This window comes from Bubalus kerabau, chromosome 2 (assembly GCF_029407905.1).
Source record: "Bubalus kerabau isolate K-KA32 ecotype Philippines breed swamp buffalo chromosome 2, PCC_UOA_SB_1v2, whole genome shotgun sequence".
Classification (NCBI taxonomy): Eukaryota; Metazoa; Chordata; class Mammalia; order Artiodactyla; family Bovidae; genus Bubalus; species Bubalus kerabau.
In genome coordinates this window covers 110,992,873-111,004,634 of record NC_073625.1, presented here as the reverse complement: position 1 = coordinate 111,004,634, position 11,762 = coordinate 110,992,873, and the positions used below count along the sequence as shown (strand labels likewise).

The window sequence follows — 11,762 nt, the reverse complement described above, 5'->3', positions numbered from 1 at the left end:
AGCAACTTGGGACTGGAGGTTGTGGGTTGGGAATGGCTGGCAAGTGGGAGAGGAGGGGTAGCAGATGAAGCAGTGAAAAAACCCAAGAAGCTAATCAACTTGGGTGTGGGCACAGACCCTCAGATGCCCCAGCCCCAGGCGTGCTATCCCCTCTCCCACCATGACACTAGATGCCCAGACCCAGGGCCTCTTCTAAGGGGAGAGTTGTGCCTTGCCTCTCTAAGGGCCTGACCTAGGGGCCAGCACAGTCTCCATGTAAGGCACTTGGGCTTGGCTCTCCACAGACCTAGCTGGTGCTGAGGAATGCTAGCCCGCCATCATCACAGCTGTCTCTGTGAGACCGCTGGGGAGGCAGGACCTGTCAGGCACTGTCAGCGTCCATCTGTCCAGCCCCAGGAATGGTGGCTTCGGCTCCGAGGGCCCCGGCTCTGGCTTCCCTGAGGCGGCCAGTCAGCCATTTGTGGTGCTAAAGAGCTCCTGCATGAGTGGGGTGGCGAAGGGGTGAACGTCATGGATGCGCAGTAGCTGCTGGGTATGCTCGGCGCTGAGGCTGCGGAGCTCGGTGAGTATGGCCATGATCTTCAGGAACAAAAACCTGCCGGCCAGTCAGAGGAACAGTTGGTGGAACAGCCCGCCCTGCCCCCACCCACCAAAGCTGGAGCCCCTCTGAAACTGCACACGTTTGAGGGTTTTCATCTCAGGACCTCTCAGGTAAGCCAAGAGACAAGGCTCGGCTGAATTCCTTAAGCTTCCACGGCAGTCTGTGGACAAGGGGGCAGAGCAGCCTGGCACCCTTGAGGTGTGGACCACTCTCCCCACACACATCTCCTCCTCTGGGCTTCAGTCTCTGCACACAGGGACATCGTGGGGAAACCAGGCATTCCAGACACGGCATGAACAGGTCAGTTTCGGGGGATCCTCACTGCCATAGCTAATGAATGGGCGTCAGGACCAAGGGGAGAAGCTGTGGAGGCAGGGGCTGCAGGCAGCAATCCCTCCCTGGATCTAGCCTGGGATCCAGTGTCTGAGACACACCTCATGCCTTAGGTTCCCCACGATGCCTCCTGGCTCCATACAGGGGAGGACTGAGCAAAGCAAGACACCCAGCATCTCGTGAAGCCAAGCTCAAAAGCCAGCTGCAGCAGGCCAAGTAAGGACCCGAAGTTTTACATTCGCACAAGCACACCCAGCACTGGCCTTCCCTGGTCATGGCCCAGGCTTGGTACCAGGTCACAAGGGCTGCTGGGGCGCAGTGAATGGGGTGGGAGCTCCTGCCTGTCCAAGCCCTGAACAAGTAGTCCTCCTCCCTTGGGTGACCAGGACCAAGGAGTTTCCTCCCCTGTTACCTGGAGTTTGTCCTGGGAGGTGGTTAGGCAGTTAGTGCTCCAGGGTGTGGGCTGTAGACTTGGCCAGCAAGGACCTACCTCCAACCCCACCTGTCTGGCTGTGGGACCCGGGGTCAGACACCCTGAGCCTCCAGTCCCTGGCAGGATATGGTAGCACTTGCTGCATGGGGCTGTTTTCAGGATTAAATATGATGTGCATGTAAACTGCTTGGCACCAGGGCTGGCTCTTCTCAACAAATAGTAGTTCTAGTTGACTGGGCAGGAGACCTCAATGAAGGCCACAAAACAGCGCCCCAAAGCCCTGGTAATCAGAGGCTGCCCCAGGACAAGCAGGGCCCTGGGGGCAGGGCTCACACCCCCTCACACCCTCCCTGCTTGCTGCTCACCTGTGGGTGGGCTGGGGCCGGTTGAACTCGATGTAGGCCTTCAGGGTCATGGCGAACCGTTCCTGTAGCTGGTCTACCACGAGGCGCTGCACCACACCCGGGCGGTCTGGTGGGGAGGGGAAGGCCACGGGGGCCAAGACAGGCTTGGTCCATCCCAGAGGGGACAAATGGCTAGCCAACCACCTTCCAGAGCCAAGGATTCCCAGGCAAGGAAGTGAGGGGGTTGACCAGAGGGCTTTGCATCACCCCTCTGTCCCTGGGAGCAAACAGCTGCAGTCCCCATCCTGGCTGAGCAGTGAGTGGAGGGCAGGGCCATCAGTCGGGAACCTTCCCTGGGGAAAGCAAAGGAAGGAATGCTGCCCCCGCCCTTGGCTGAAGCTGAAGGGGTGTGAGCAAGCCTGGGGAAACAAGCGAGGGGCAGAGGGAAGCCAGGCAAGGCAGGTGCAGCTCTCACCTGGAGAAAACAGGGAGATGGCCTGCATAAGCACATACTCCTCCTTATGTAGCTGCAGCTTCTTCAGCATATAGTGGAATTTCAGCACAGGCTCCAGGAGAAGCTGCTGGAAGCCACCTGTGGGTGGATGCAGACTGGAGGGTCCACTTCTCAGGAAGCTGACCCAGGACCCAGCTCTCCTTCACCAAGGCCCCCTTTCCCATGGCCCGATCTTCTGCACTGCGATCCCAGGATCCACCAATCCTGGTGTGGCTCCTCTCCTCCCTCCATGGTTGTTTTCCCACCCTCTGCCAGGACAGACAGGCATCTCTCGGGCACCTGCAGGGTCTTCCACGCAGTAGGACAGCCGACCGCACTCCCAGGTCCTGGTCTCTGCATTGAACACCGTGTTGAATCTCAGCTGGCACAACTCAAAGGCGGCCCCCTTCAGCAGGGAGATCTGGTCCTCTATGGGCAGGTCCCTGGCAGCAAGGATAAGGAGGGGATGCTGGCTTCCATGGAAGCTGCCACAGGCCGGCACCCACTCCTGTAATTCTGCATCAGGGTGGGGGTGGCGAAGAGAAGAGGTGGGATGGGCTCCTGCCCCTGAGCACAATTGCAGTAGCGTTTGAATTGCCTCACTCTCTCCCGCTCACAATCCAGCAAGCAGATTCCTCCTCACTGCCATCTTCCTCTGGGCCCCTGCCACCTTCAGGGACTCTCCACTGCTAATGTGGCTGGGTGTCCGGGCCCCTTACAACCCAGCCCCATCTCCTCCAGCTCCCTGCACAGCCTGGGCTCCTGGTCCCCAGCCTCATACTTTCTGCCTAGTTTTCCCCATTTGGAATGATTATGCCTTTGAAGTGAAGTGTTGTTAGTCGCTCAGTCATGTCTCTTTTGCAACCCCATAGACTGTAGCCCGCCAGGCTCCTCTGTTGATGGAATTCTCCAGGTAAGAATACTGGAGTGGGTAGTCATTCCCTTCTCCAGGGGATCCTCCCCATCCAGGGATCAAACACAGGTCTCGTGCACTGTAGGCAGATTCTTTACTTCTGAGCACCAGGGAAGCCCTTTAGCTTCACTTAAGTAAATCCTGCTAGTCCTTCAGGCCAAGCAGTCCCTATGCCTCCTAGAGGTCTTTCCAGAGTGCAGTCCTTCTGCAGGTGCCTCCTGCGTGAGTGCCATGCAGCAGGGCAGTCTGCTTCCTGCTGTCTGTTTTGAATTAGCCGTGTCTACTGTTTCTCTCCAGGCAGGCTGAGTGCCCTGAAGCCCACCCCCAGCACTGAGCACAGGCCCAGCCACAGTGGCTGCTTCTAGGCCCTGTGTTAGACTGACACAGTGACTTCCCCACCTGAGTGCTGTGCTGTGCTTAGTCGCTCAGTCATGTCTGATTCTTTGCGACCCCATGGACTGTAGCCCACCAGGCCCCTCTGTCCATGGGGATTCTCCAGGCAAGAACACTGGAGTGGGTTTCCATGCCCTCCTCCAGGGGATCTTCCCAATCCAGGGATCAAACTCGCATTGCAGGTAGATTCTTTACCGTCTGAGCCACCAGGGAAGCCCTCCCTACCTGAAAGGGCCCCCCACTCCCCACTAATGGAGGCATTCTACCTAAAAGCCCAGGAGGGAGGTCTTGAGGAGGGCCTGTGCCTGGTTTTGGTCTCCTCGGGAGTTTAGCCTCTTCTTTTAGATCTGCAATGTTGAGCCACAACTGCCACAAAGTTGATCTTTTCCTTCTGTGTCCCCCCCCCCCCACCCCCGCAGTGCCCCGCCCAGGACCTGGCAGGGGGCCCGCTTTGAAGGCTGTATGCTTCCAAAGCTGGCCTCTCTGATTAACTGAGATCCTGAAGGTGAGAGTAACACCTGCTTCCTAGGGTGGTTGTGCTCAAAGCTGATCGTCACAAGAAATGAGTGCCCTCCCACCCTGGTGGTAAGTCCTGGGTCATCGGACAGTCAAGGGGAATATGCTGGGTCCATGGGTGAAAGTGGGTCCCTCTCCCTTGACCCTACTTTGCCACAATCTGAACCCCACTCCAGCCTGTGACCACCCTCATTCCAGTAAATAAGTCCTGCATGTCACCCACAGGGGAACCCATGGGCTCCTGGAAAAGAACCTGCCCTCTGCCAGCGGATGGAGTCAGGGCTCCTCGTGTGATTCACTTCCACCTGCCCAGGCCTGGCCTGGTGGGCCTGACCCCAGGGAAGACATGCCCGGTGCTGCCTCACACTGTGACAGGCTCCCTATTGTGGGGCTGCGGTTGCCACCACACTAGTAGGGCCCAGAGCTTCTCAGTCACCCCAGTTACCTGGTGGTTGTTGCCTACATGCCAAGTCTGGGGAGTCCCAGCCCATTGTCCTCCTTCTCAGCCTTCTCTAGCAGCGGACTGCTGGCAACACAGCATCTGTTCCTAGCCTTCTTCTTCTCTCTACGGACCTCCTTGCTTTTCCTTCCAACTCTTCCATTGCTCTTGAACTATCAACTTGTGACTCCCACCCCTTGGCAGGAAAATGGGGAAGGGGCATCACTCTCTGAACATCCACATGTATGTGCTGAATGCTCTTCCAGAGGTTTTCTTATTTCACTTAACAGCCCCACAAGGCAGGCATCATTAGCCCCAGTCTAGCAGATGAGGCCAGAGAAGGCAATGGCACCCCACTCCAGTACTCTTGCCTGGAAAATCCCATGGATGGAGGAGCCTGGTGGGCTGCAGTCCATGGGGTTGCTAAGAGTCAGACACAACTGAGTGACTTCACTTTCACTTTTCACTTTCATGCATTGGAGAAGGAAATGGCAACCCACTCCAGTGTTCTTGCCTGGAGAATCCCAGGGATGGGGGAGCCTGGTGGGCTGCTGTCTATGGGGTCGCACAGAGTCAGACATGACTGAAGTGACTTAGCAGCAGCAGCAGCAGCAGATGAGGCAGCTGAGCCACAGTTAAATGGCAGGCTGCAGTCACAAAGCTAATGAGCTACACAGAGAGGGCTCCACTCCCCCACATGGCCAGGTGCCCTGGGGGCAGAGGTAAAGGGGTGTCTTTTGGCACCAGTGTCCTCCAAATTCAGAGAAATCCATCCCAGACCCTCTGAACCTACTGGCCACGTCCTGCTCCTTTCCACACCGTCCACCCAGCCCCTGTGTCCTACCTGAAATAGGAGATGACCTTGGCAAAGTTGATGATGCCTTTGAACATGTAGGTGGACACGTCAGCGATGTGGGGCAACAGGGAAAAGATCTCTTTCCCGCCATTGTCGGCTGGGGGCTTGTAGTTCCAGACGCTGCCATCTTCCCCTCGCAGCTGCAAGGAGAGCTTCATTGAACACAGATCTTCCCTGATCTTCCTCCACTTGGCAGCTTCTTCCCTGGACTGAATCTGCAGAGGCTCTGGAATCTGGCGGCCACTACTGAGCACATCTGGCAGCTGGGGCATGAGCAGAAGTGGGAGAGAAAAGAGGAGAGACATAATATATATTCTCCCAAACAGGAATTTTCCCTGTTCCCAGGCAGGCGCACACAGCCACAGCTGCTCCCTGAGAGGATGCACAGTGGCAGGTGTGTACAGCCCCCACCCCATCCACCCCCCCAGCCCCCACACAGAGCGCTGGTTTCTTCTCTCTTTTGTGGGTCTCTGACTTCACGGTCCCTCACATTCCTGCCTGGTCAGAGATGGGTTCACTTCCTGCTTTGGTGGAAGGTGAGGGGGCTTCCATCGAGGGGTGTGTCCCAAGTGTCCCTGAACTTGCACTCAAGAAACTCAGAAAAGGATCTGAGAGCTGGAGATGGAAAGAACAGACTTTGGGGCCTGCTGGCTACCAGTTCTGTGAGCTGGATGGGTCATGAGATACCTGTGAGCACAGGTGAAAGAGGGCACTGGGATCAGACAACGCTACCATTGCTGAGGTCACTGAAGTTTCCTGGATCAGTAAAACCAGTTCACAAATGTCATGTCCCCTCTGCATCCTCATAAAGCCCTGAATGCCAGCAACCCTGGTGCAACTCAGCTGTCCATAACTCCATTGCTGACTCAGACTCCATTTCTACAGGCTGTAGAAGGAGAGAGCAGAGTGTCTCAGACCTGAGCATGAGTTAGAATCACCTGAGGGGTCTTGTCATAGCACAGACTGCTGGGCCCTGCCCTCAAAGGTTCTGTCAGGGGTGAACTGTGGATCTGCATTTCTAACAAGTTCCCAGGTGGCACTGCTGCTCCTGAAAGTCCAGGGGCCACTCTTCGAGAATCCCTGGGAATGAGATTGGGGTTCTGAGGAGAAAGCACAGGAGGTGAGCCATCTCGAAAGCCTCATACCCGGAAATTCTTGAAATGAACGAAGGTGCTATCAAAGGTGTTCATCTGAGCAGTCGTCAGCTCCCTGATCATCATTTGCTGCTCTTCAGTCAGACCCTTGGCTCCAGGGGGCCGAGTTTCAATCCGTTCTCTCTTCTTCCTCCTGATCAAGGCCCGTCTCTGCTCCACAGCTGCATCGGACATGATCACTGCAAGGACAGCCAGGAGCAGACTCAGGTGGCAGCAGGGGATGGGGACAGACTGGTGACAAGAATCCTGCCCTTTTCCAGGCTCTCAAAGGCTCTGGGCTCCTCTGGAGAAACACTTGGGGGGAAGGACGGGCATGCTGCCTGTGACCTTGGGGTTCAAGACAACTCTGTGGAACAGTGGTTATTGCTCCGGCTTCTGGATCTTAAGGCACCAGGCTTCAGTGACGGCTTTGCCACTTTGTAGTGGTGACCTTGATGGGCTTCTTCACCTCTCTTTCCTTCGTGGTAAGCTGGAGTGACAGTGCTTGCCTCACACTGCTCTTAGCATGAGACACTGCATGGGAAGCGCCTACTATGACTGCTGCTATGTAATAGTTGTTTCATAAATGCACCTGATTATTTGTTTCTGGTGTATCAGATACCATTAAGACTCCCGAGAGTCCCCCACGATCTCTGGGTCTCGGAGAGCTGGACCACTGCTTAGCAAGAGGTATCTTCTCCAGCCACGTCCTATGTAGCCTGGGGCTTTAGGTCATCCATGGATTTCTGGAGCCCACTTGTGTGTGCAGAGCAAAGCTCTGGGGGAGGGGGTCCTGCTGGGGAGGGGACAACAGGCAGAGCTGGTCTGCAGGAAAGGCTCTCTGCCAATGCCCAGGGAACCTGGCCCCTCAAAGGCTTCCCAAGGTCTTGTGTCCCTCTGTGACTGATGGAGCGAAATACACCTTGGAAACTTCCAGCCTTTCCCCATGCTCTTTAATCTCAGAGCCCCTGGGAGCACAATTATACCAGAGCTGGACAGGGGAATTGAGAACCCTTCTGTCACTGGCCGCACACAATTCCTCGAGGATGCTAGGTCTGGGCCACTGGTAGAAGGTGCAGGTCAAGCACACCATGAGTCTCCAGCTTCTTGTTCCCAATTCAGTTCCCCTAATTCGGCTAAAACAATTATGAAGGGCACAAAATGAATCACACAAGCGCAACTGAGGGGAGAGTGGAGTACAACCCTGGCCAGAGAGAATCAGGCCTCCGAGAACAGAGAATGGCGATAACACCCCACTTCTCCAGTCCCTCCAGGATAGGCCGGGGACCTCAGGTTGATGTCTGCCCCTGTGTGCACGTGCACACGGATGCTCTCACGCACACCAGGGCTCACATGCCCATGCCCGCTCGCACAGCCTTTGCTCACTCTCTTTCCTCATGCCGCTCTCCAGGCACTTGCGAAGGCGGCAGGCCTGGCATTGACGCCGAGTCTTCTGGGTGATCTCGCAGGTGCCCTTTCGGAAGGGGCACCGGGGCCGGGCATTGCGCTTCATGGCCCTCCTGCAAGAGGACAGAGAGCAGAAGATAGGCCGCGTTGTGTACCCTGGCTTCCTGTCCGCCCCTGACACGGATACTGGTCACACCCTCTGTGGGCTCTGCCTTTGTCTCTGAGTTGGGTGGGGTTCCTAGGAAAGGTACAGACCAGGGCTCTTCAGGCTTCTGTGGGTGCCCAGAGGCCTCTGAGCCTGCTGGAGGAGGGGAGCCAGGTACTAGACTGTCCTCATCATCCACATGGGAGGTGGACGCTGCTCAGGGCCTGCACCGGAGCTGCTTCATGGGATGCTTCAGCACCCTGAGGCCCGTACCCTCTCCCCTTTTTCTTCCTAACACCCAGGAGCCCCAGGAGAACTGGGCCAAGTCTCTGTGGAGGTGGCTTCTTCCTGGATTTCTCCTTGGAAGAGGGGACTGGAGGAAATCTGGCCCCAAGAGTGTAAGAAACATAAGCCTCCTGCCTTCCCCAGTCCCCATTCTAGATTGGGAGGCCAGAGGACCGCGTACACTACAGGAAACTTTCTACCTCACTGTAAAAAGGCTTCCCCTTGCTGACTGCCACAGGGGAACAGAGAGGCTCAGAGCCCCATAATAGTGGAGTGTATGGGCGCTGCGTCCACGTGTCCCCAGACAGCTGCGCCAGATGGGAGACAAGGTGGTAAATTCCTTCTTGAGACCCCAGCACACACTCTCCCCCACAGCCCAGCCATCCTGCACTTCACCAGAAGACCCAGTCAGTGGGGGCCTAACTTTATCCCCCTGTCCCAAATTTTCACAGCTGAATAGATGGAAACAAATTCTCCTTTGGATCTGGCCTCTGGCTCTGGTCCAGCAGTGTGGAAAATGAAGAATGGACAGGTGTGGCTACTGATTGGGCCTTGGGGGCTGATCCAGGAGACCTGAGGCCAGGAGCCAGACGGCCAGGGGGCGTATTTCTCAGGCCCCATCCCCTCCCGTGCTGGGTAAGAGACCCCTGGGTGACTGAGGGAAGGAGCCCACATTTATCAGCCATTCTGTGGATTGGATGCAGAGCTACAGATTGTGCAGAGCTTTGCAAACTTAGTTCTTAGAACCCTACGAAATTCATTTGGTCATCTTCCTGGCACAGATGAGGAAACGGAGTCTGTGAGAAGACAGAGCACTCTCTGTCCTCAAGGTAGAGGACAGGCTGAAGTTTGAATTCAGATCTGCCCGATACCAGGATCCAAGCTCTGACCCCTACAGCGAGCCGCAGGGAGAATCCAGGTCTGGCTCAGGCGCCCTTCCTCCTCCATGTGGCCTCATTGGTGGATGCCCAGCTCAGGGATCTGTCTGGGGCTCTTTGCTAGTGACCGGTTCTAGGGTTGGCTGGGCCCCTGGTCTAGGTGATGTGAATTGAAGGGTCTTCTGGGAAAGATTTCTTTGCTCTTAGAGGACAAGAGGGGCCTTTCTATTCCTCAGCTGAGCCCTGTGGCTCCCAGCCTGAACCCGGGCCCTTTGCTGTCCTCAGTGGAGCAGGCAGGGTAGCCACTCTCTGATGGCAGAAGAGGAAGAAGGACTGACTGCTGGGCTCACCAACCCCTTGAAGGCCTCAGACTTCTCGATGTGAGAGGTGACATGTTCTCCTTCTTGTTCAGCACCATGAGTGGAGAGTTGTTGCCCGTAGCTGCGCACAGGCTGACAGCGCCCCACACGGATGTTCATTTCTCCCTGGAGCACGAGGGCTTCCTGAGCTGACCTCAAACTTGACCACATCGGCTCCTAAACCAGGGTTTCTTCACTCTGGTTGGGAGCGGGGGCGGGGGCGGGTGGGTCCTGGGCTGCTGCAGTGCATTACTGGGCTCCTCCTGTCCTGGACACCCCACTGTGGGTTCTCCCCTGCACCCAACTGTCTGGCGGCCCAGCTTTGATGGGACTGCAAGCTGGACCTTGGTGCAGGGGTCCATTTCCATTTAAATGTCCAGCCATCAGGAGGAACGCTGCAGAGGTCAAGTCAGCTGGCTGTCCTCAGAATGCACTAGGGGCCCAGGTGCGCCCCTGCAGTGGGAGCTGCCCTGCACACACCTGGCCTTCCCTTCTCTCCTGGTTGGCTTCTCTTCCTCTTGGTCTGAGCCTGCACTGAGCAGTGTCATTGTTCTTTCTTCAGCTGAACAACGTGACCTTTCTGTTTGGGCGTGTCTTGCTATGAGCTGGGACTTTTTAGTCCCTAATATTTTGGATCTCTGTTTCTAGGTGAGCTGGTGTGTCATATTCTTCGCTTATTTTATGCCATTCTTTACTTAACACCGCTCCTTAAGAGTGATTTGAACTCTTGAATTTTGTGGATTTTCACATTCTTTCTCCTCTTACTGACTCATTTGCTGTATTTGCTATTTTATTCAAGAGCACATGGAGAAACAAAGGGAGATCTTAATGGAAAGGGGCCTTTCCTGAGTAGAGTGGGAAAATAGAAAATGATGATTTCCTCTCAGATGCTAATGATTCTCCTGAGACTAATTAGGAGGCCTTTGGATGGGCCACCAGCCCACCCTCCGAACCTGGGCCTCTGAAGCTGAGGCCCTGAAACGGTGCCCAGGGAGCTAGTGGCAGAGCCCCAGTTAGATGGGACCCATTTTGTCAGAGGTAGCAGGTGGGTGAAAGTTGACAGATAACTCTACCTGAAAAAGCCCTTGCATCCTTCACATGTCATGACATTGAAGTGATAACCAGTGGCCTTGTCCCCACACACACGGCAAATCTGGAGACCCTCTTCTTCCTCGTCTGCGCCAACGATGGGATTTGTAGATGCAGAGTCAGCTTCTCCACAGTGCGCGAGGTCAGCATGGTTCCACTCTTCTTCACGGCCCACCTCCAGCTTTGCTTCTGAGCGTCTTGGACTAGAAGTGAGAACACCACAGGGAATGAGAACCCTGGGCAGGGGTGTGCTGAAGCCACAGTGTGCATTGCTCATGTGGGTTTTGTGGACACAAGAGCTGACGTTCCATAGAAGAAATGGGGGAGGAGGACTAGAGTTAGACAGAAAGATGTTACCGTGATATTTGTGTTCAATAATAGGGCCCTGGAGTAAAGCACATGGACGAAGAACACGGAGAGAGAAAAGGTAGAGAAAGAAATGAGAAGGAAAGAGAAAGGAGGCTCTGGGTTGGACCAAAGAATGAATACTTGGATAGACTCAGATTAGGAGGCTGTGAGCTGGTCACAGGCCTGAACGCGGGGCAGTCCATGGGACAGAACACTTCCTCTGGAACTGAGGAGACCCAAAGAGCTGGCCCCTCGGGTGCATTGTGGCCTAGACTCCCAGAGAGAACTGGAAAGGCTGAGCGGAAAACCTGTTTTCAATTGAGTAAATAAGCAGATGAGGAGAGAGAGAGGAGCCAGGCTCACGACGCAGAGAGAGAATACCCAGGTCCTAGTCAAGCTGAGGGGAAAATGAGTAAAGAACTCGAACCCATTCATAGAGCTGTGCTCTAGATGTCCTCTCCAACTTTCACCTGGAGGGTGTGACTTTAATTCTACTTGGGAGTAGGCATAGAGGAGGGTGGGCAGACACTGGAAACGGTCCTATCCACTGTTCTTCCCCAAAGACTCTCTAGGCCACCACACAACATTTCAACACACAAATTTCTGTTTTTAACAGCATAACAGATGAGAGCTGACCATTTCACATATAAGAATGAATTAGACATGAGTCTGTTCCATGACCCTGACCCTTCAGAAAACTGCAAATAAAATAGACTGACTGGAAACTTGAACTAACCAGGTACGTGGAAAATTTTTCTGATTTTTTGAATTATAATTCTGACCTCATACAGGCTTGC

At 55.2% G+C, this 11,762-nt stretch overlaps 1 protein-coding gene across 2 annotated transcripts; it reads right to left on the bottom strand.

The window, feature by feature from the left end:
* Positions 1-445: 445 nt before the first annotated feature.
* NR1I2 (nuclear receptor subfamily 1 group I member 2) lies at positions 446-10,992 on the bottom strand. Of its 2 annotated transcripts, none has more exons than XM_055570285.1 (8): positions 10,602-10,992; positions 7,841-7,974; positions 6,467-6,654; positions 5,310-5,584; positions 2,505-2,647; positions 2,187-2,303; positions 1,733-1,838; positions 446-595 (listed from the first exon to the last, which is right to left on the bottom strand). In XM_055570285.1, exons 1-8 carry the CDS (start codon positions 10,892-10,894, stop codon positions 451-453), a joined length of 1,401 nt encoding a protein of 466 aa, XP_055426260.1. In that variant the 5' UTR covers positions 10,895-10,992; the 3' UTR covers positions 446-450. The 2 variants fall into 2 exon arrangements, with proteins under 2 accessions (XP_055426260.1, XP_055426261.1); XM_055570286.1 differs by having other exon boundaries at positions 5,310-5,473.
* Positions 10,993-11,762: the final 770 nt, after the last annotated feature.